The sequence below is a fragment of the Zalophus californianus genome, chromosome 9 (assembly GCF_009762305.2).
Source record: "Zalophus californianus isolate mZalCal1 chromosome 9, mZalCal1.pri.v2, whole genome shotgun sequence".
In the NCBI taxonomy this organism is placed as follows: Eukaryota; Metazoa; Chordata; class Mammalia; order Carnivora; family Otariidae; genus Zalophus; species Zalophus californianus.
Window position 1 is genome coordinate 65,573,384 of NC_045603.1, and position 20,961 is coordinate 65,594,344.

Consider the following 20,961-nt stretch of genomic DNA (forward strand, 5'->3'; position numbering starts at 1 on the left):
GTGCCCCCCTCAGACTTACCTATAAATTTTGCAAATCACTGCAGGGGTTCAGGGAACCTCTGAGGCACATCTGAAGACCTTAAATTGAAAACCTCTGGTATATAGGATGATTCCTAACTCCAAAGGAGAACTTTTCCTTTTGATAGCTTGGAACTATTAGCTGTTCCTTCTAAGGAGATTTGTGCACTTAATGTTATTTGCAGGAGTTATTTACTGAGTGCATGGGGACCGTGCTGGGTTAGAAAAGGGGCCCAAGGCAGGGCGGCCGCTGGCGAGGGGTGTATGGTCTGGTCCGATGGGGGAGCACGATGGGGAGGAGCCGAGGGCTGAGGGAGTGGGAGCCCCAGGGGCTCGCCGAGGGAGGGAGAGAGGACGCTTCTGCATAATCTCTCCTGGGGATTTGTTTATTGGCCAGTATTAGTTTAGTCTTTTAGTGGCTGTTAATGTGTTTATCTCAGGGCTGTAGTCATGTCTCTAAGATAAAGACCAGCTCAATTTACACTCCACCGGTGAGTGCTGGGTTTGAGGCTCAAGGAGTCTGTGGGAGAAGCCACACGGTGGTCAAAGACCTGCTTCCAGGCCTCCCCAAGCTCCTAGACTTGGAATGGAAGCCCCCTCTCCCCTGAGAACAGCAGAGTGCCCAGAAAAAAAGGGGGTAACCTCCAGGCTGGACAAATAGTCAAATTTTTTAATGAGGAAAAGAACTTCTTTGTTCTCTTTTTGTTTTTCTTTAGAGAGGGAGTGCGAGAGCAAAACCATCTTAGATGTGGGGAGGCTTTGGAGAAAGCCTAGAAGTTTTCTGATGTTATCGCACCCTTTTGCTGTTCTCCACCCCACCGCATCCCAGTCCAGTGTCTGCAAACCCATGGACCTGAAGTCAAGTCCAAGTGGCACCTAAAGGAAAAGAGTGGGCCCGGGGATGGCACATGGGTGTCTAGGCCGGTGAGGAACCAGAGGAGGAGCCCAGACAGGCACAAACTCCAACTTACGACCTATAGGGACGGCAGTCCAACCAATGAGGAAAGACAGGCTTCTCCATAAATATCCTGGGTAGACGCTTGGGGGAGAAAATAAAGTCAGATTCATCCTTCACACCTTAAAATGAAATGAATTGCGTGTGGATTAAAAGTTTAAATGTCAAAAACCAAAATCTAAAAGGCCTCTGGAAGGATTTTGAAATTTATGAGTGAAACCAGAAATCATAAAATCATGATAAGGTTGATGATAAAAATAAAAAGTTTGGCATGGCAAACAAACAAAATCACCCCAGGCAAAGTCAAAAGACAAAAAGGTACTTGCCACTCCTAACCCACACAAGGTCTGACGTTCTGAACAAAGAATGCACACAAATCAGATGCTATCCCAAACACAAATATACAATAGAAAACTGGGCTAAGCGTATGAACAAGGAAGTCCTAGAAAACAAAACAAAACCGAGTCTTAATAAGAGAAATGCAAATCAAAACCACACAGACACCATTTTTCACCTTTCGGGTTGGCAAAGAAAGGTTAGTGACCTTTCTTTAGTGGCTATTGTGAGAGTTCTCCTTTATAAACCATGGCAGAAGCACCTGGGGAAGGTGTGGTCACACGGGCACCCACAAGCTGCTGGACAGAATGGCATGTGCTCTGTTGAAGGGAACTTAGCAATACCTGTCAAACTCTTTAATGCACATCAATTTTGACCCAGCAATTCTGCTTCTAGGAAATAATCCTACAGATAAATGTGTGCGTGTGCAAAATGACATATATACAAATATTACTGCAGCATTACTTCAGCAAAAGACTAGAAGGAGCCCAAATGTCCATCAAAAGGGGACTGGTTAAACAAATTGCGGTAAGCCATACAATGGAGTACTAAACCACCATCGAAACAGTGAGAATGCTTTCAATGGGTTGATAAGGAATCATCTCCAAGATACAAAAAATCAAGTCCCGTGTGAAGACCAGTGTATGGAGTATGTTTCCATTTGTGCTAAGAGAGGGGAGGGATGATTGTTACCATTTGTAACGGGAGTGGGAGATGTTGTAGGCAGTTGTTTGGGCTTGCTTGGAGTCTCTCTGGGTGGGACCTGAGAACCGGTGAAAGTTGGTTCCCTCTGCGAGGGGAAGTAAGTGGCTGCGAGGAGACTACTTTCTGTACCTTTGAAATTTTGAATCATGGGAATGAATTGCCTATTAGAAATGGTATTTAAATTGTGGGGGTTTTTTTGTTTTTTTTGTTTTTGTTTTGTTTTTGTTTTTGTTTTTGTTTTAAGAAGGAGAGTGGTGGAAATGACACAATAAAGGGAGAGGAGAAAGACCAAGTATACTTCCGTTTCTCTGTGGCCAAAGCAAAGCTGACCCAACTTGGTTCGTGGTAAGACAGCTCTCCATTCTTTCTCCTTTATGGGCTCTTCCGGCAGCCATGCTCACGGAGACTTTAGGGAATGATTTCTCTGTAAACGCTCCCCACCAAACCAGGATTTCCATACATTTGGGTTTATAGGCTTTCCCTTCGAGTGGGACACTGTTGACCCTCTAGATAGAGGACATGAACCACAACAGCCTTGATTCTGGGCAGGGAACATGTACTCTATCTGAGAAAACTATGAGTATTACATACCTCTGCAATGCAGAACCCTGGGGGGAAAAAGGGGCTTATCCCCAGCCACAACGTTAGGGGGAGAGAAAAAGAGAGATGGAGAGGGAAAGGGGACAGCAGGAGAGGGAAGGAGAGAACAAAAAGAAGCAACTGAATGTCCATCAATGAGCGGCTGGTGCATCATGGCGCATCCATACAGAGGAGTGTGCCACGTCATACAGCCATTACGCAGAAAGAAGAGGTGATCCTCGGTGCTCAGCTGTTGACTCTTGTTCATTCTTCGTGTACCTAAGGCTCTGCTCTATGCTGGGAGCATGGGGTGATTAACAGAACTCTTGAAGAACGTCATCAGCCTGGGTTTGGAAAGAATGGAGGGGGCTTCCTCACTTGGAAAGTAGTATAGGCAAGAGAGGGGTGGGCTGGGGAGCTGGTCCACATCTTGGCATGTGTCCCTATGTCTCTTATTATCTCACTGCAATAACAATATTTTGACACTACCATCAATAACAATCCCGTATTTAGGGAATGATTTTTCAGTGTCTTAAATTTTCAAATATTACTTCCCTGGCTGGGCAGTAACCTTGCAAGTGTGTTATTATTCTACAAATTTAGCTCCCTGCCCACCGAAACTCTCCACTTATTTGGAGAGCTAGGACTTTGCTCTTGAAGCCAACAGAAAAGAAGGAAGTTCACGGATTTGGAAGACCCAAGGTCTCTTTTGGCCTCTGGTCAAAACTCAAGTTGCCTTGAGCAACTCTCCTCCCTTCCTGTCAGGGCCAGGCCTGGAGTGAGGCACTCACCTTGGTGTAAGCTTTAAGGGGCACCAAAAAGCTCAGCAATTAAGATAAAGACACTTTTAAGTCATCCATGATGAACAAAATATCAAACTTTTCAATAGATATGGAATGATTTCTCCTTTAGCCTTAGGCTCCAATATGGGCTCACAGCACTGCTCTCTAGGCCCTGTTTCCCCCATCTCTAAGTCAAGAGGATTGGACTATTTGGCCTCCAAGTAGCCTCCTGGGCCCTGATGCTTTAGGGCATGTTAATGAAGTGCCGGTGAAGAATTAGGGAACATTTAGCAAAGTGCTAATTGCACAGCCCAGACATTGCAGGTGGGTGACATGTCTTTGAGAGACAACAGGGTAGCAATAGAGCTGAGAATGCTGGAGGTGGTAACCTTAGGCCAGCTTTCTCTCTGCTAGGCATAATCTCACCTATGCAGCCATGAGGGGAGAAAATTCTCCCCTGCCTCCTTTCTGATCTTCCCCAGGAAATGGACTCATGTCCTGCCAGAGCACAGAGAGAGCCTCATTCAGATGTCGCTCGTGGTCTAGGGGCCTGCTTGGTAACGAAGCTTCCTAAGGATATCTGGATGTCTGCAAGATGTTTGCTAACCTGCAGGTAGACGTGGAGGTGGACGTGGACGTGGAGGGGCGAGCAAGAGGCTGTCCTGGGACCCTCCCAGTGCTGGCCCTCGTTCCTCCTTTGCCCCAACATGGGCAAAACATCATGGCTGGCTCTCTCATGGCCTGCCTGAGGGCACCCTTGTATTGACTGAGTCTCCTAAGGTCAGCATGGAATGCATGAAAAGAGTTATGGATACAAAGCTTAGGACATGTCAAGACAAATGAGTTAACAGTCATATAGTTGAGGATCTCATTTCCTAAGTGAATCATTTGTGTCCCCATATCACCCAAGTCAAGGATGATATTCCTCAGTGAGACTCTGAAAATCAATGCCCCGCGCAGGGGTTGCTGCTCCATCCCTTGAGACAGCCTTAGTGGGACCCAATGTCCTTAGAGCCTGACTTCAGATGTGCTTTTCCAGAACCTTTGCCTGCTGGGAGATGAAGACTCATCTCTGCAAATGTCACTCATCACTAGAAAGTGGCTGGGGCCTTCAGATCCTGTTCAGATCAACAGGATGAGAGTCTGGCTCTTCAGGAAAACCCACCTTTTCTCTCTGGCCCCAGTGACCCTTGGGCACTTGCTGAGCTGCAGGAAGGGGCAGCTGAAGACAAGTTGCATTGGAAAAACCAGCCGCCTCCACCCTTGACGGGAAGAATAGCTCCCTTCATGGGGCTGCACTGGGATGCCAGGGTATCCAGGCCCCAGAGTGAGGAAGTGAATCAGCCCTTCCCAGTCTTCAGTCATCGGGCTGGCTCAGCACCCCTTGGTGCTGTGGCATTTGGACATGTTTTGTCAAAAACTAATGAACATCTCACTTAGGCGCTGGAAACAAACATAAGCCCCAGCCAGTTCTTACACTTGCTGGGAACGAATACCTCCCTTTGGCTTTCCAGCCGGCAGGGCCCAACAAGTGAATTGAGAGGCTAAGGCTGAGTCGCTGGCCCTCACAGGGATCCAGCCATCAGAATGTGGCCCTGACTGGCTGCATAGCCCCAGGGCAGCTGGTCTCACCATTAGGTGTCCACTGGAATCACCCAGGGGCTTAAAAAACACTGGTGCCTGGGTGTCATCCCCCAGAAACACTGGTTTAATCTGTCTGGGGTGCAGTCACAACATTGGGAGTTTTCAAACTTCCCAATATGCAAGTGATTCTAAGATGCAGTCAAGTTGGGAAGCACCGCCCTAAACTAGTTTGCTTCTCAAACTTAATGTGTAAACAGATGACCTCAGGATTTTATTAAAAGGAAGGTTCTAGGGAGCCTGGGTGGCTCAGTCGGTTGAGCATCCAACTCTTGGTTTTGGTTCGGGTCGTGATCTCAGGGTTGTGAGATTGAACCCCGAGTTGGGCTCTGCGTTCAGCAGGAGTCTGCTTGAATATTCTCTCCCTCTGCCCCTCCCCCTGCTCTCTCTCAAATAAATAAATCTTAAAAAAAAAAAAAAGGAAGGTTCTGATTCAGTAGGGGTACGGTCTGAAATACTGTATTTCTGACTTGGGAGCATGTCAGAGCAGAACACACTCTGAGTAGCAAGGACATGATGCGTGGTCCAGTATGATAACTATGGCCATTTAATTAAAAATTTAAAAAATTAAAATTAAAAAAATTAAAATTAAAAAATTAAAATTAAATAAATTCAAAACTCCAGTTCCTCAATTGCATTAGCCACACTTCAAGTGATCAATCACCACATGTGGCTAGTGGCTACCATATTGAACAGCGCCGATATGGAATATTTCCATCATTGCAGAAATTTCAATCAGGTAGCTCTGTCTTAGAGCATCTCTTTGTCTCTGACACCCCATTCAAATGGCCACCTCTTGAAATGTTATTGAAGCTTTCTTGATGGAAGAGACTAGACCACATTTCTTTTGTTCTCCTCACAGAGTGCCCATGCACTGGACCTATAGTAAGTAGGTGCTCAGTTAATGCTTGCTCAGGTTAGAGCACTCGTGCTTTTGTCGACAGATTACCTACCACTATATAAACATGGACTGATTAACTGATGCCTACTAGAGAGAGAGAGAGAGAGAGAGAGAGAAAGAGAGAGAGAGAGAGCAGGAGTGGGAAGGAGAGGGAGAAGCAGGCTCCCTGCTGAGCAGGAAGCCTGGCACAGGGCTGGATCCCAGGACCCTGGGATCATGACCTGAGCTGAAGGCAGACGCTTAACCAACTGAGCCACCCAGGCACCCCATCGGTTAACATTCTTGTAGAGTTGTATCCAGGACAGCTCAATGGGCATGGCAGAGGTTAATGACCAGGTTGCACTAGGAACCTTTCCCTTCCCCCTGCCTGGCCCATGAATCAGGCAAGAAAACGCAGGGCTCCAGGTGATCTCTGTCAGAGCATCTGTCATCATTAGTCATTACAACTCAGAAGATGGGCTGAGATACACAGGTGCAGTGAATGGGACTCTTCATCTTCTGAGCCCAATTCAGAGGAGACAAATCTGGACATGGCCTCTCTCTCAAGGCCTTTTTTCTTGGGCCTTGGGGAAATGAGAATGCCTCTAGGTAACCCCTCTGCCTCTCCTTGGGCAATGGACACAGACCCAGGAGACAAGTGGGGCTGGGAGAGGGATGCTGAGTCCCAGAGGCAGAGGAGCTTCCCTCTGATTAAGCCACACTGGGTGGGAAAACTTTCAGCCAGTTGATGTCCTATTTAGCTTCATGGCGGTTGATTTTCAGATTCAACTGATGGGTCAATGATAGTAAAACTAATTCTGCTAAGATTAGGGTAAAGGAGAGAGTCAAACAAACTGAAGCTTGTGCCTCTCATCACAAAACTGCACTCAGCCACCCCGTTTTCCAGATGAAACATCTGAGGCCCACAGAGTAAAGCAATTGGATCAAGATCACACAGCAAGTTGGATGCACAGATTAGTGTAAAATTTAGAATTCCTGACTCCAAAGCCAATATTCTTTTCACTGCTGCATGCCCAAGAGATTTACAAGAATGTATAAGCCATTCAAAAGAAGAAATAGAAGATTGCATAAATCTGTGTCTCTAGTACATCATATAGGTGTTCTTGAAATGTTTGCTGGAAAAAATGGTAGTGAAATTGCCTTTTTCCTGCCTTCTCACTCCCACTCACCACATCCTACTGCTGGATTCACCTTGCACAGACTCCTTCTGGGATGACTAGCCCCCCTCCCCCACCTCACATATCTCAGTGTTAAAGCAACATCTTTAATGAATAACTCACCATGCATAAAGAGAGGAGACACAAAAAGCACCACAACCACAGGGAATGTTTCCAAGCTGGCGAAGTAGAGAAGAGTAGCGCCCTTTGTGAGCCTACGGATACACCACCACCCCCGCCCTGCTCCTTTGCAAGCCATGCAGCCCAAGGCACCAAAGTGGTAAAATGTCCGCTCTTAATAAACACATGAACTTATACCCACAAGCGTTTCTCAAAGTTTCCTTTCTTTATCCCTACCCTGGCCCGGATCATGTTACTTACCAGTTCTCAGGCTAGACAACTATCCCAGAGTTATCACCATTCAGTGTCATCTCTATTGAGAATTTGTGCTAGACAAAAGTAATCCCTGCCCTTTAGTTTAATGCCAAGAACAAACACACCAGACTGGACAGACACTCACGGGCATTAATATTAAGGGAATCTAACGTCTGCAAAGTGCTGTCTTTTAAAAAACATTCGGTAGGTGCTCACCAAGCGTCAAGACAGTAACTGAATTCACAAGGAGAATGCTGGGTATTTACAACCCTTACAGAAGAGTAGAGTGATGTGACATTTGCTCTTAGGTGCACCTGCCAAGTCGAGCTCTGGGTTCCTGGGCACTTTGCCTGCAATTGCAACCCTCTGCCACCAGGTGGACACTTGGTTTTATCTGTGGATAGTTTGAATAATCTGGCCCATGCAGGTTTTTTTTTTTTTTATTTAAGTCTATCTTCCCAGACAAAATAAAACCCTTTGTTAATGCAGTTAAGTATAAATGTCACAGAGAATCAGAATAAGTAATTTAGAAATAAAACTACACAATTCCAAGCAAGATTTGAAGACAGAAACACCTAGATATGATGAAACATCTTTTTCATTTATTTTGAATTGTTCTCCCAGTCTGGGAAATACCACATTGGTGCTGTCCCGACCTGAGAAGAAGCAGCTTCTCCCTCTCATGTCTTTGAGTTAGATCCTCTCAAACTGCTCATCAAACCGGATCAAAAAGCCTTGCAGGTGGTTTCCCCCAAATCTTTATCTTTCCAAGTTCAAGTAAACGTGTGTTTTTGTTTAACCTGATAACAGTTGAGAAGGTCAGTTGCTATTTTCGTCTTCCCTGTCTTCAGGACAATGTGACCAGCTCATGTTCTCCTTCTTAGGGAAAAACTGTGCCCAAGGATCAGGTCCATGTATCCCCCGTGCCAAGGATGCTCTTCAGGTAGTATCGAAAGTTTGTGCACCCAGAGCTTGCGTTCCCGATTTTAAAATAATTAAAATGTCTTCGACTGAAAGCCTCAAATTCCAGGATATTCATCGATCAGCCAAATTCCATCAGTTGTCATCCAAAGTCGTGGAAACGTAACAGGAAAGACAAACATGTTAATGGGACTCAATGAAAAGCAGAGAAGTGCGATTGTTTTTTTATGCTGTGGCAGGCAGATGGGACAAGGGTCAGTAACTAAGGTGGTGACCAAGAAAAGCAGTGCCGAGGATAAGAAAAACGACTCTGAGCCTCCTCTGTAATGTACCCTGCGGATGCTCCACATCCCTTACCTCATTTATCCTGACAATGAGCCCAGGAGCAAATTGCTGTTATCCTTGTTTTATAGAGGAGGTTCAGGGAAGCTGAGTAATTCGCCCAGGGGGAAAAGCTAGGAAGTGCACTTGCCATGTTGAACCTGAGCAAGTTGAAGGACAACCCTCGTTTCTTTTATGTTTCCCCAAGACAGCAGGAAGGATATGTGTGTTTCTAGGTACTTCAAGGAGGACGCTAGACTGGCATCTCGATGGGCAGGCACAGGTGACAGCACAGGTGGGTTTCCTTACTTTCATTTGCATGAGAAGGAAGTGCTTGTACCACCCGCCGAGGACTCCAGGGCTGGGCTCCCACGCGACAAGGGGCAAACACCATTGTGGGGGCCTCACCTGTCACAGAACTATACTGCTAGAGGAAGAAACTTACAATCGGGGGTGCAGGTGGGGGTGGAAGAAGGCAGATCTCTGGAGATCCTAACAAGATTCGTAACACCGTGGCACATATGTGGCCAAGCTGTCCTCCCTGTCCAAGGCTGTGTCAAGAAGCATTAAGGACCGCACGTGTTGTGATGAGCACTGGGTGTTTATGTAACTGATGAATCACTGAATACTACATCAAAAACGAATGATGTACTATACAGCAGCTAACTGAACGTAATAAAAAAAATGAAAAAATTAAAAAAATAGATGAAAAAAAAGAAGAAGAAGAGCTATTCTCAGTTAAAGGCCAGAACAGAGTACTTCCATACATGCTGCATCACACCTCATCACAACACATTAGAACTTATTTACTTCTTAGTTTGGCTTTTTACGTGAGCATCTCCTCCGAGGGGGGGTAATGTCCTTGAGGATCGGATCCATACTGGATAGATCTCTCTTTGTGTCCCCCACACCACTTAGCAGCGCCTAGTGCATTGTTGGTGCTTAACCCGGCAGAGCTGAAGGAATGCTGGCGAGACACGGGAGGGGGAGGGGACAGGAAGGAGGTGCCGTCCAGCAGGACTCCAGGGCTCTGAGCCCTGGCGTCTGCCAGGGAGGGGTGTGGACGGCCGTGGGTGGGTGTGAGCCAAGGAGCAGGCCTGCAGGCCGGAGTGGGGTGTGGGCGTGCAGAATAGAGTGGTGTTCTGGCTCCCCTGGACAGGTGCCTTGGGCAGGTCAGACAAGGTGCTCTCGTTGGGTTTGCAGGGTAGAGAAGGGCAGTACACACTGTCCCCCTCCCTGCAGAGGTTGTTTTTGGCAGGGGAGCCCACGAGAAGCTTACCACACGTTCCCTTGAGCTTTTCAGGGACTTCCTGGAGGGCAGGCCCATCCCACCCACAGGGGGAGAATAAACTTGGTTTCCAGGCACCTGGCTTTCTCTGAAGGTGGATGTGCCCTGACAGGCCCAGAAGCATCCCCGTATGGCTCCTTGCTTCCCATGATACTTCCCACCCCAGAAAAGTTCATGGGTGAGCAGCCCCGGAGAGGCAGGGCCGAGGGGCTTTTGAGAAAGAGGTAGGACATCAGCCTCCACTCGGCTCCCCGCTCTGTCCTGACACTGTACGCATGGAGCCTAGTCTCTGCCTCGTCTCTGCCTCGAGCTGATCCCATTTCCTACCGGCGAAATGGAACATAGGAAAAGTGGCCTCCCACCTACTTCAGGAGATGTCCTTTGAGAGTTCACACGCTCACACCCCCAGCAGCAGGCTTTTCCAGGTCATGCCTCCTCTATAACCTTCTGTCCATCCCTTTCCCTCAACTCGTTTCTCCTTTCCACCACCCCTTAACTCAGCGTCCCCCCTGCACCCCCCACCACGCCTGCAGAGGCGGTCAACGTGTGATCCCAGCCCTCTGTAACTGCAGACCACACCACCTGTTAGCTAGGGCCACAATTAGCTAGTCAGCCACCAATATCCAGCCAGCACTTCACCACCCTTAATGGGCATGAGTGATCTGGAGATCTGGGTAAAATGCCAATTCTGATTTAGTAGATCCTGCTTTTCTAAAAAGTTCCCAGGGTAGGTGGGCCCTGCTTGTCCATGGACCACACTTCCAGCACCATGCTACAGAGACTCGAAATGTCTAAGTTATGGGCCCTGCTCTCAAGGAGGTCTGAGAAGAGATTCACATAGGATTTCTCTGCTAGTTTGAGGAACGGACGAATGAACGATGAACGAATGACTAAGGGCACAACTCCACAGTACTGGCTGTATATAAGCGCAGAGTTCAAGGGAGGGAGAGAGACGGGAGGCAGAAGGCAGCCACTGCCATGTGTCTGGCAGGGTTTTGGCCTCTCAAAGGGTGACCCTGGAGCCCCTGCACTGGGCCATTGCTTGACGTGTGCCCAGAGCAAATGCTCTCTGGCTCTTGGAGACGGGCTGTGGCTGGACAACCTTCTGATGTGGAACGGACTGCTTCCCACACAGCCTCTGCTGGGAGTGCTTGGCCATCTCTGCATGGAGGCTTTTATGCTTTTCCCTTCACTCCAGCACCATCAAGAGCTGATGAGAGAGGGCGCCTGGGTGGCTCAGTCGTTAAGCGTCTGCCTACGGCTCAGGTCATGATCCCAGGGTCCTGGGATTGAGCCCCACATCGGGCTCCCTGCTCCATGGGAAGCCTGCTTCTCCCTCTCCCCCTGCTTGTGTCCCCTCTCTCACTGTCTCTCTCTCTCTGTTGAAAAATAAATAAAATCTTAAAAAAAAAAGAGCTGATGAGAGAGACGCATGTTCCTTAAAGCCCAAATGCCATGCACTTTAAGAAAATGCAAGATTTTGTATGAAAGGCTTCTGTTAAAAAATAAAAAAGTGGAATGGGAAGATCATTTCTATGTTTTTTTAAAAAGTAAGTCTTTAAAAAACCCAGACATCTTTCTCTCTTCCTCCCAAAAGCCTATCTAGTAGGAGAGAAGCCAAAGAGGGAAAATGGAGAAGTAAGAAAGGCAGGTCTGAGCCAGACTCAGTGACAACCAGTGGCATTCATGGCGGCCTCTGTGTTTGGCCTTGATCTCATTCGTGGGTCTACGTCTTATTCCCAGGAGCCCCCATGGCTGACTCCACACTGTTCTGGGCCCCTTGCCTGTCTTCTGGGTCATGGGCCTGTTGGCCATGTCATGGGAGTCATCCTGTGCTCTCGCCATCCCCATGCATTTCAAAACCCCACCCATCCCCGAGGCTCACTTCGCCCAGGAAGCCTTCCCCAGCTTGCTGTGGCCTCCAGAGAAAGCAAGAATGCTTTCTCTCTCTCTCTCTCTCTCTCTGTGGTTTCTTTTCTTTTCTTTTTTTTAGGAGGGTACCTTCCTTACAGCATTTTTCACAGTCTGTTTTTTTTCCCTTACAAACTCAAAGGCAGTCTCTTAATCCCCTCTGTCTCCCCATTTCATACGGCAGTTAGGTGTTCAGTGTGAGTGCTAAGCTGGATTTTCAGGGTGCTGAGACAGGGCCGCGGGGAGTGAATGGGATTCTTGATGCTGTTTGCGTTTGAGAATACATAGTGACACATTTATGTTCCTATGCGATGGAATGTACACCATAAATCTGGAAACCCTATCCTGGACAGTCCTGATTCTGTTACTCTGCCCCAAAAATGCCGAAGGAAAACATAGACACATCTTGAAAGGATGTCTGAACTGAGCCCAACCAACAGAAGCTGAATGCCACTGAGTGAGCCGGCCCGCTGTCCCTCCACCACGGCCGTCTGGGGGAAGTGTGGCTGGAGGCTGAGTGAAGTGTGTGCATTCACCACCTGCCATATTTGGGGTGGGTTTACCTCTCTGGAATGTGAATCCTTCCTCACTTTATCACTATTTTTAAATGGAATTTGTGCAGAGGGAGAGAAAGATCTTTTCTTTACAGTCTACCTACAAATATCTTGCCCAGTAAGTCTGTGTCTACAGAAGTCTAAATTTAATATCCCCCTAAAAAGGAAAACACAGTGGAACAGTTCTTTTCACAATACAAAATGACTGGTTGAATCCATCTGTCTCATGGAGTCGATCGGATCTGGGGTAGATGCACAGATTATGTCTGATTGCTCAATGTTCTCCCTACAGTGAGGCATGCACTATTCTCAAGGGTGTGAGTGGGTGATGAGGCCATGTGGGGGCTTCGTCCTCAGTCATCGATGCCCTTCTTCCACCAAGTCCAGTTCTGCACGTCTCGGTGCCTGCTCATCTATTTAACACTGCTGGGATAGAAGATTTTTAACGTGAAGTGAATAAACGCTTGTTTTCATTAAGTTTAATGGAGACCTTTCTAAAACGTAATGCACATTTCCCTGCTTCTTCAAAGAGACCATATTAAACTGCAGTGAACATTTTATTGGACATTTAAGTTTATCTTTACGAACCACAGGACTGCAGCAGATGCTATAAACCAGGATACTCCCTGGAACCACTGAGGACCACAGAGCATTTGACCCCAACCCTACTGGCCCTAGGCTACCATGTTTTTTATTCACTGTGTCAACTTCATATTGCCTTTCTGTCTCCTCTCTTCTTGTCCCTTCTTGCTGTTCTTACTGTGTTTTCATCCCACAACTGCTCTCCTATCTTACCTTTATGTTTCTGCATCTAGTTGGTGAGGTCAGATGACATTACCTGTTAATAGAATATCTAAACTATGAGTCAATAGACACCAAGCAAGAGGGACTCTAGGATGCATAAAATGCATATGCTTTAGTACATGACCTGAATCCTGGCTGCTCAGAATTCTGGGCGGTGCTTCTTCTCCTGCTCACTGGTGTATTTCCTCTTCTTTTCAGCTTCTTGGTTATGTTCTGGATAGTAAGATTGCTGGGTAAGTAATCTCCAAAAACGGGATCTTTTTTTTTCTTTTTTTTGGCCACATACAGGTTTAATTCTAGTCTGAGTCACAAATTAGAGGTTTTTAAATGGTAGCTGTTTGGATTCACGAATGGGTAAAATACTAATATTGGTGTTTAGTTGACTTTAGAATTTAAATAATTCCCGTAATTTATTTTGGCTTTGTCGATTTAAATTTTAATTTTTATTTTGCTTTGGTCAATTCTCATCTCTGAGAAGGATGAGAATTTTGTTTTCCCCCACAGGGAGTGGAGAACAAAATTGTATTCACAGATGAACCATGATTACTGGAAAGAATCCAGAACTCTTATATGTAGAAAGAGTTTACTGGCAAAGAGAAATCACGGAGTTAGGGGATGAAATCTAGAGCAGCTTAGCTCCGAAGGATGTAGCACTTAGCTGCCTACCAAACTAGATCACCTTGAAATAGGCTTTAATTTTTTTTTCATATTTTAGTGCTTTCACCAAAACTTTTTTTTTTGGTTGAGTTTTATGGCCACTTGTATTTGAGGCCAACCCGATGACTGCCTAGCTTTGTAGCTGCCTATGTACTGCTTGCATCATAAAAGAAATCATATTTTGCCTCGACATGCACTAGTCCACTGGGGTTTACCTAAGGCTTCCTGTGGGCTGACATGGTGCTAGGCACTGTTCTTGTCCTCAGTGGGGCTCCCGGGCTCATTGCTAAGATAAGACCAATGAATACAAAAGTAAAAAAAGAAAAAAAAGAAAAAGAAAAAGAAAACCACACACAAAAAGTAAGTAGCTTAGAATATTAAACTGGATACAGGCTACAAATGCCAGAGGGATTCAGAAAGGCAGGGAGACGCTGTGTTCTAGAGATAACAGAGAAGGCTTCTCAGGGGGGCTTGCACTGGGGAGTCTTGAGAAATGTGTGGGGTGGAAGACAGGACCCATGACCCCAAGGAGGGCCCGGGCCACCGCAGGCCTGAGCCTTGCTTTCTCCTGGCAGAGGCTGGGGCTGAGGAAAGGCTCAGAGCTTCATGCAGGGCTTTGAACAGGAGGTTGGGAAAAGAGTGAAGGCAGGCCCTCGGCCTGCAGAGCACTTGGAAGCAGTGGTTCCATCCTTCACCCACCTCCATCCAGGCTGCACAAAACATGGAGCCATCTCTTTAAACAATGAGACGTCCTTCTCTTTCTGGCCAGCACACGTGCACAGAAGTTCTGCACGCTTGGAATTCCAGGCTCTACTCTGAGAAGCTTCAAAGCACGAGGGATTGGAGAGAGGGAGGGGAAGCCCTGAACTCCCTGTGAGGCAGCCGCAAGCCTGGGGGGTAGAAGCAGCTTCTTCTCAGTGCCCTCAACTCCCGACAGGAAAGTGCAGCAGAAACCCCACTGACCAGAAGGGCAGATCTGGTCAAGTCAGACCCCAAAGTCCAAGTTTCATGGAAGTTTGTGCTTTTCCTAAAATTCTTTGAGGGGCCTGACAGTCCTCAGGGAGAGAAGACCATCACCTCAAGAGGAAGAGGTCTATTTGGGGTCCTTTCCTCTCTAGGATCAATGGAGACACCAGAAGCCTAGAGAAGAGCATGGCTGAGCCCGGGGAGAAGGCATGCCCCAGGGCACTCACCCGGGAAGGTGAGGTGAGGTGGGAAGCAGCAGAGGGCCAGGGGGCCAACTAGGAAATTCTGGCTTCTCCCCTGGCTCACAGAACTCCGTCCAGCTGGAGCAGCCTCCCAGCTCCCTGGACAGGGCTGCAGCAGTGACCAACCATCCCTGGCCAGAACTGCTCAATCCGGGGCGGCAGTGCCCACTCTCCCCGGGACTCCCGGACCCCGGCCAGGAAGAGCAGACACCACGTCTGAGCCTGGAACTAGACAGTCCCCCACCTGGGCAGCATGCACGGTTTAGTCTCGGCTCCCTCCGTCCTCTGCGGCTGCTTGAGCCCCCTTCCCGGGGCCTGCCCCCGCCCCCACACCTTCACACAGGTCTCCCTCTGTGCGGTAACACACCGGCCCCTTTCCTGGCGATTGGCTCCCGCCAATGTCTGCCAAGGCTCCAGAGGAGGCTCTTTCTTCTCAAAGCTGGATGGGGGATGGGTTGGGGGCTGTTGTTCTGAACCTTCAGGTGGGAGCCCGGGGCCAGGTACTCCGGGAAGTGGCCAGAAGATAGTTCGGGGCAACTCCCCAAACCTGGCCCTGCCTGACTGGCTCCAAGATTTAGGATTCCAGATACCATCGCGAGCTCCCCGTGTGCCCTCCTTCCTGCCCTTCGCCCAAGGTCCCAACGCGGAGCCCCCCTAACCCTCCCCCGCTGCTCCTTTCTACCACTTTGCCCGCTCCCTCCCAAGTCTTTTCCGTCCACGGTCTAGGGCTCGCGGCCTGCGCCTCTGCAAACACCCCCCGCCCCTCCGATCCGGGCAGAACTCCGAGGGGAGGGGCCGGAGGCCCCCCTTCCCGCCTGTGGTCGGAGGGGCAGCGCCGCAGCCCTGGGTTGGGGGGAGGACAGCAGCCGTCTCTGCGCCCCGCCCGATCAGGCCACTCAGCACACTAGGGGTGGGGGGGGCGGGAAGCAGGGCTAGCGGAGAGGGGGGTCCGGCCCAGGCAGGTGCGGGCTCTGGCTGGGCCCAGGCCGGCTCCGGGGGCGGGGTCTCAGGTTACAGCCCCGCGGGGGGCCGGGGGCGGCCCGCGGTTTGGGCAAGTTCGCCAGTCTCGAGGCCGGCCGGGCGCATATAACGGGCTCGGCGGACGGGAGAAGACGCAGAGCGCTGCTGGGCTGCCGGGTCTCCTGCCTCCTCCTCCTGCTCCAAAGGCCTCCTGCATGAGGGCGCGGTAGAGACCCGGACCCACGCCGTGCTCCTGCCGCCTCGCTGCGCTCCGCTCGGGCCGGCTCCGCCAGGCCCCGCGGTGAGCCATGATCCGCTTCGGGGCTCCCCAGACGCTGGTGCTGCTGACGCTGCTCGTCGCCGCTGTCCTTCGATGTCACGGCCAGGATGTCCGTAAGTCGCCCAACACCCCTGCCTGCCACCCTTCTGTGCCGTCCCTCCGCACCCTCCCCCCGCGCCCTCTCCCGCTCTGAAGCCGGTGGGTCCGGGTTAGAGTGGCTCCCGGGGTCACGGCGCGCCGAGATTTGGGTGCAAGATGCGCAGGCTCTTGCTCACCTAGCGGAGTTCTGCAAGTTAGGGGCTCTGTCCGAGAATCCTCCGGTGCGGGTCGCAGTTGGAGACATTTGCAGGTCTCTACGTTGCGCAGGAATTTGAAACGTGCAAGGGTCGGGTCGAGATGTTTGAGCACAGATTTAAGTGCACTCTCTTCCGCCAGCTTTGATAATTAGGCAGGCGCACACGCACACAACTCACCTCCTCGAAGCACTCGGAGTTCAGCAAAAACAGGTCTTGGCTCATCGATCTTAGAAGTTGGAACGGGCACTAGCGAAGGAGTGAGGAAGGGCCAAAGGGCTGACCTCGCAGTCTTGTCCAGGGGTTGGTGGCTGGAGGGTTCAAAGGGGAGTTAGACAAAGGAGATGCTCTGAAACTGGTGGGCTGAAATCCGAGGCCACAAAGACGCTTCGGAGAGACGCTCTGAGACTTCAGCGCCTCTCGCAGTTTCCTCCCCCTCCCGGCTGGCGCAGGAGCAAGGTGCAGCCCTCTTTCTCATCTCGGCTTTCGCCCGGCCTCTAACGGGTGCAGAAACTTCCCGTCGGAGAGGCCATCTGAAAGGCGATAACATTCCAACCAGACTGTGCTTTTCAGACGCCCCAGAAAATAGCGCCCCCTCCCCGCGGTCTTCCCCTCCAAACCCCGGAGGTACTACAATGAGTTACTCTTCTAAGTTTCTGGAGCTCGCTGAGCCAGGCTGCGGGCTGTGGGTCTGTGTCTGTGTGGCAGGGGAGGGGGGCACAGTTGGTCGACTTCTGTAACAATTTCAACCGAATATAGTTAGAGATAGCAGTTTTACAGTCTAGTCCAAAGGCTGTTCGGATCGCACCTTTCCATCGCCTCCTTTGGTAAAGTCCCACTGTCTGGGATTATATTCAGAACAAACGAAGCCTGGAAAGTGTATTAGGTAGAGAGGACTTTTTTTTTTTCCCCACGTGTTTGGGCACGTTTCCGATGGCTGGGATTCCAGCCCTGTCTTTGTATGTTACAGACTGTAAATCAATCGCAGAGGAAACTTTTTTTGGGGGGCGGGGAATGGGGGGAAAATCACAATCCCTCTGCCGACCAGGCTCTATTTGGTCTCTCCTGCGAAGGCTCTGGGCCCAGGAAGACTTTCCGTTCATTAGAGCGGCTTTGAGGCGGGGGCAGGAGATTCTGGCCAGTCGTCCGGCGCTGCGCTGAACTGGCCGCGCGCTCCCGGGCACTTGTTGGAATACGGTGTGTCTATAAGTGATCCCGGCTCGGACTGACTATATTTTTGTCTTCATTTCGCACGGACGCCCACCTCTGGTTAGTGCACAGTGAAATTAGCTAAGTGACTTTAAAATAATTCCCAAATTCTCCACCTGGTATTAGAGGCACTCACTTCAGTGGCATAGCTCTCTCACCGCTGCAGCTTTCGGGGGAGTGAGTGAATTCCACAGTTTCTTGGGCCCAGATCTTCCTTCTCCCCGGGGGGCGGGGGGGTGCATCGGGGCGGTTGACTTTGCTCCCTGGCGCATCCCAGCCCGGTCACCCCCTCCCCCGGGTCAGTGGACCCAGAGAAGTGACGTGGAGAAAGGCACGGTCTGCGTGGACGTCAGGGATGTCAGAACCCTAGAGCTCGGGCACGCCCCTCCTCCCATCTGTCCACGAGTTGGAGAAACTCATTGGAGGCGGCGTCTTTGACCCACATCTGCATTTCACAGCCCTCGCCTCCGAAAGTGCCCCTCGGCTGTGGGGAGAGACCTCAATCCTCCTTTGTGAGGCTTGTTTGCGTTGCGAGATTGGCAGCGATGGCTTCCAGATGGGGCTGAAATGCTGCCCGTATTTATTTAAACTGGTTCCTTGCGGAGACCTGTGAATCGGGCTCTGTGTGCGCTCGAGAAAAGCCCCATTCATGAGAGGCGAGGTCCGGTGGGTTCCCCCGGACTCCCCGACCCCCTCTCCACAATGCCCCCCTGTGCCCGCCCGCCGCCGCCTCCCGGGCTCCAGCCCTGCGCACAGCGGCGGCGGAGCAAAAACAGTTCCCCGAAAGAGGTAACTTTTTAATTGGCCTGCTACAAAGGAGCACTTTATACCGCGTGCGGTAACGAGGGGAACCGGATCAGGCGCGCCGGGATGCTATCTGCAGCCGTTTGGAACAGCAATTATGGAGGTGCTGGGCTCCTCCGTCCACACCTAGGGGATCCGGTTACGGGGCTGGCTCCTTGCTGGGGCAGTCATTTAATCCTACTTTTCACCCTCCCAGGGTCTGTGGGCGAGCCGCGTCCAGAGCTGCAGCCGGGAGAGTCACCCAGCGGCTCCCACAGCCCGCGCCGCCTGGCCCCGCCCCCGCGCATCCCTGGGCCGCCCTTCCCAGGGAAATCGATCCGCATTCGGGTGCACCCCCTTCTCCCGGCATTTTCTTTTTTCCACCCTGAGCCCTCTTGGGTGAGAGTGGGCTTTTCCTTAGTCCGGACGGGACACCAGGAACCTCTCCTCCTTCCTCCTCCCCTGCCCCACCGCCCGCTTTCCGCAGTTCCAGCTAGTTTAGCGGTGGGCGTGTCCCCTCGCTGGGACACGTGTACACTCTGGGATCCCCTTACCCTCGCCGGGATTATCTGGCCTAAAGGCTGAGCGGGTCTGGTGGCAAAGGGGGGGGGGGGAAGGTTTATCTTAGATTTTCAGAGCCTCCTTCAAGAGCCCCAGGCAGGCCCATTTCTTTCTCCGCCCACCTGGTTTGTGGCTCTTTCCTATTATTCATCCCCTGCAGCTGCCACTGCTTTGGGGATTTTGATGAGAAAAACAGCGCTGGGCGCTCCCTAGCACGTGGTGCGGGCTCTCCAGCCCTTGGCGCTCTCGGGAGCGCTCTTGTCAGCACAGGTTTCGTCTGCAGGGTGAATTCCAGACGGCAGGGCGCTAGTGGAGAGGGACTGGTCCATGCCGTTCTTGGTCTGCCTTCTTGGACGAGGACAGGCCTGGACTGGCTCATCTTAGCCCAGGCCAGGCGTTCAAAGCCCCCTGCGCCCTCCCCACCCCCCACATTGAGGTGTTGTCTTAGGGTGAAGTTAGGGTCTCTCCAGAGAGGGGAACGGCTGGAGGTCAGCACGGGGTGGGGGGGTCGAATTGGGGGCCTGGAGGGGGTGTCCCTTGGCCCTTCCTGCCTCCCAAGCATTCTGTTAGGCTGCTGGGGTCCCAAGTGTATTTATTGTCTGAGCCCGCCTATCCTCCCCGAACTGGTCCTGATTCTAATAGGATTTAAATAATGGGACATAATCCTGGTTCTAACAGCTCCTCCTTTCACCACCCCCACTCCATATATACACTTTTGGAGTCTGGCCGTTTATAGATTCTAAATTTTGTGGGTAGAATTTTCTACATGCCTTCTGCATTTTAGCTGTCAGTTGTATTTAGCAAATCCCATAATTCCTAAAGGAAGGCAGAAACAAGGCCTCTGTACCTGCGCTGGGGTGGGGGGGGTGTCTCTGTTTTCTCCTCTCCTCTGTCTTTGCGGTTCCTGAGTTCCCATTCAGGGTCTCACCCCCTGCTCCCACTCCAGCTTGCTCCTGCCCCTTCACCTCTGCCCCAGGCTAGATGCCAAAGAGAATATGCTACAGTAGCCCCTTCACTGCTGGGTCTGGATTTTCAGTGGTGAATAGAGAGCATAATGCAAGGTGCTCAATAAAGGTAACTTGAAGAATGGCTTAGAAAAATAATTTTCACGTCCTCTATGTTCGGGTCGCCGGAGCCCGCATTCTTCAGCATTTGAATGATGTCACGTTGACTGCAACCTCTCTCTTTTTCTCTTCTGGCTCCCCACCCCTCCCTCCCTTCGCTCCCCCTGCTTCCCTTGCTGGCCGTTGGTGCAGAGAAGGCCGGCAGCTGTGTGCAGGACGGGCAGAGGTATAATGATAAGGATGTGTGGAAGCCCGAGCCCTGCCGGATCTGTGTCTGTGACACTGGGACCGTGCTCTGTGACGACATAATCTGTGAAGACATGAAAGACTGCCTCAGCCCCGAGACCCCCTTCGGAGAGTGCTGCCCCATCTGCTCAACTGACCTCGCCACGGCCAGTGGTCGTAATTTATTTATTTCCTGTTCCACATAAATAAATTACTCGCAGGTGCAGCACATGCCCTCCCATGGATGCTGGTCCTCTCTGCGAAGCACAGGGACTGGTTATCCATGGGACCCCAGCAGCGGAGGCCAAAAGGAAAGGCCACTTCTTGCTTGCAGGTTGAACCTGAATGAGCCTGAGACACTTAGAGGGGTCCTTCCTCACCCCAAACCTCCCCCCAGATACACTTCCGACATCTGGAAGGACAGATGTGATTCCACAGAAATACCCTCTGTGGAATCATCTCTGCCAATCCCT

At 50.6% G+C, this 20,961-nt stretch overlaps 1 protein-coding gene across 1 annotated transcript in view; it reads left to right on the forward strand.

The window, feature by feature from the left end:
• The first annotated feature begins 16,119 nt into the window (after positions 1–16,119).
• Positions 16,120–20,961, forward strand: part of COL2A1 (collagen type II alpha 1 chain) — a 31,043-nt gene continuing 26,201 nt past the window's right edge. Inside the window, 2 exon segments of the mRNA XM_027593381.2 lie at positions 16,120–16,466; positions 20,456–20,662. Coding sequence (XP_027449182.1) covers positions 16,382–16,466; positions 20,456–20,662 — 292 coding nt within the window. The 5' untranslated portion in view covers positions 16,120–16,381.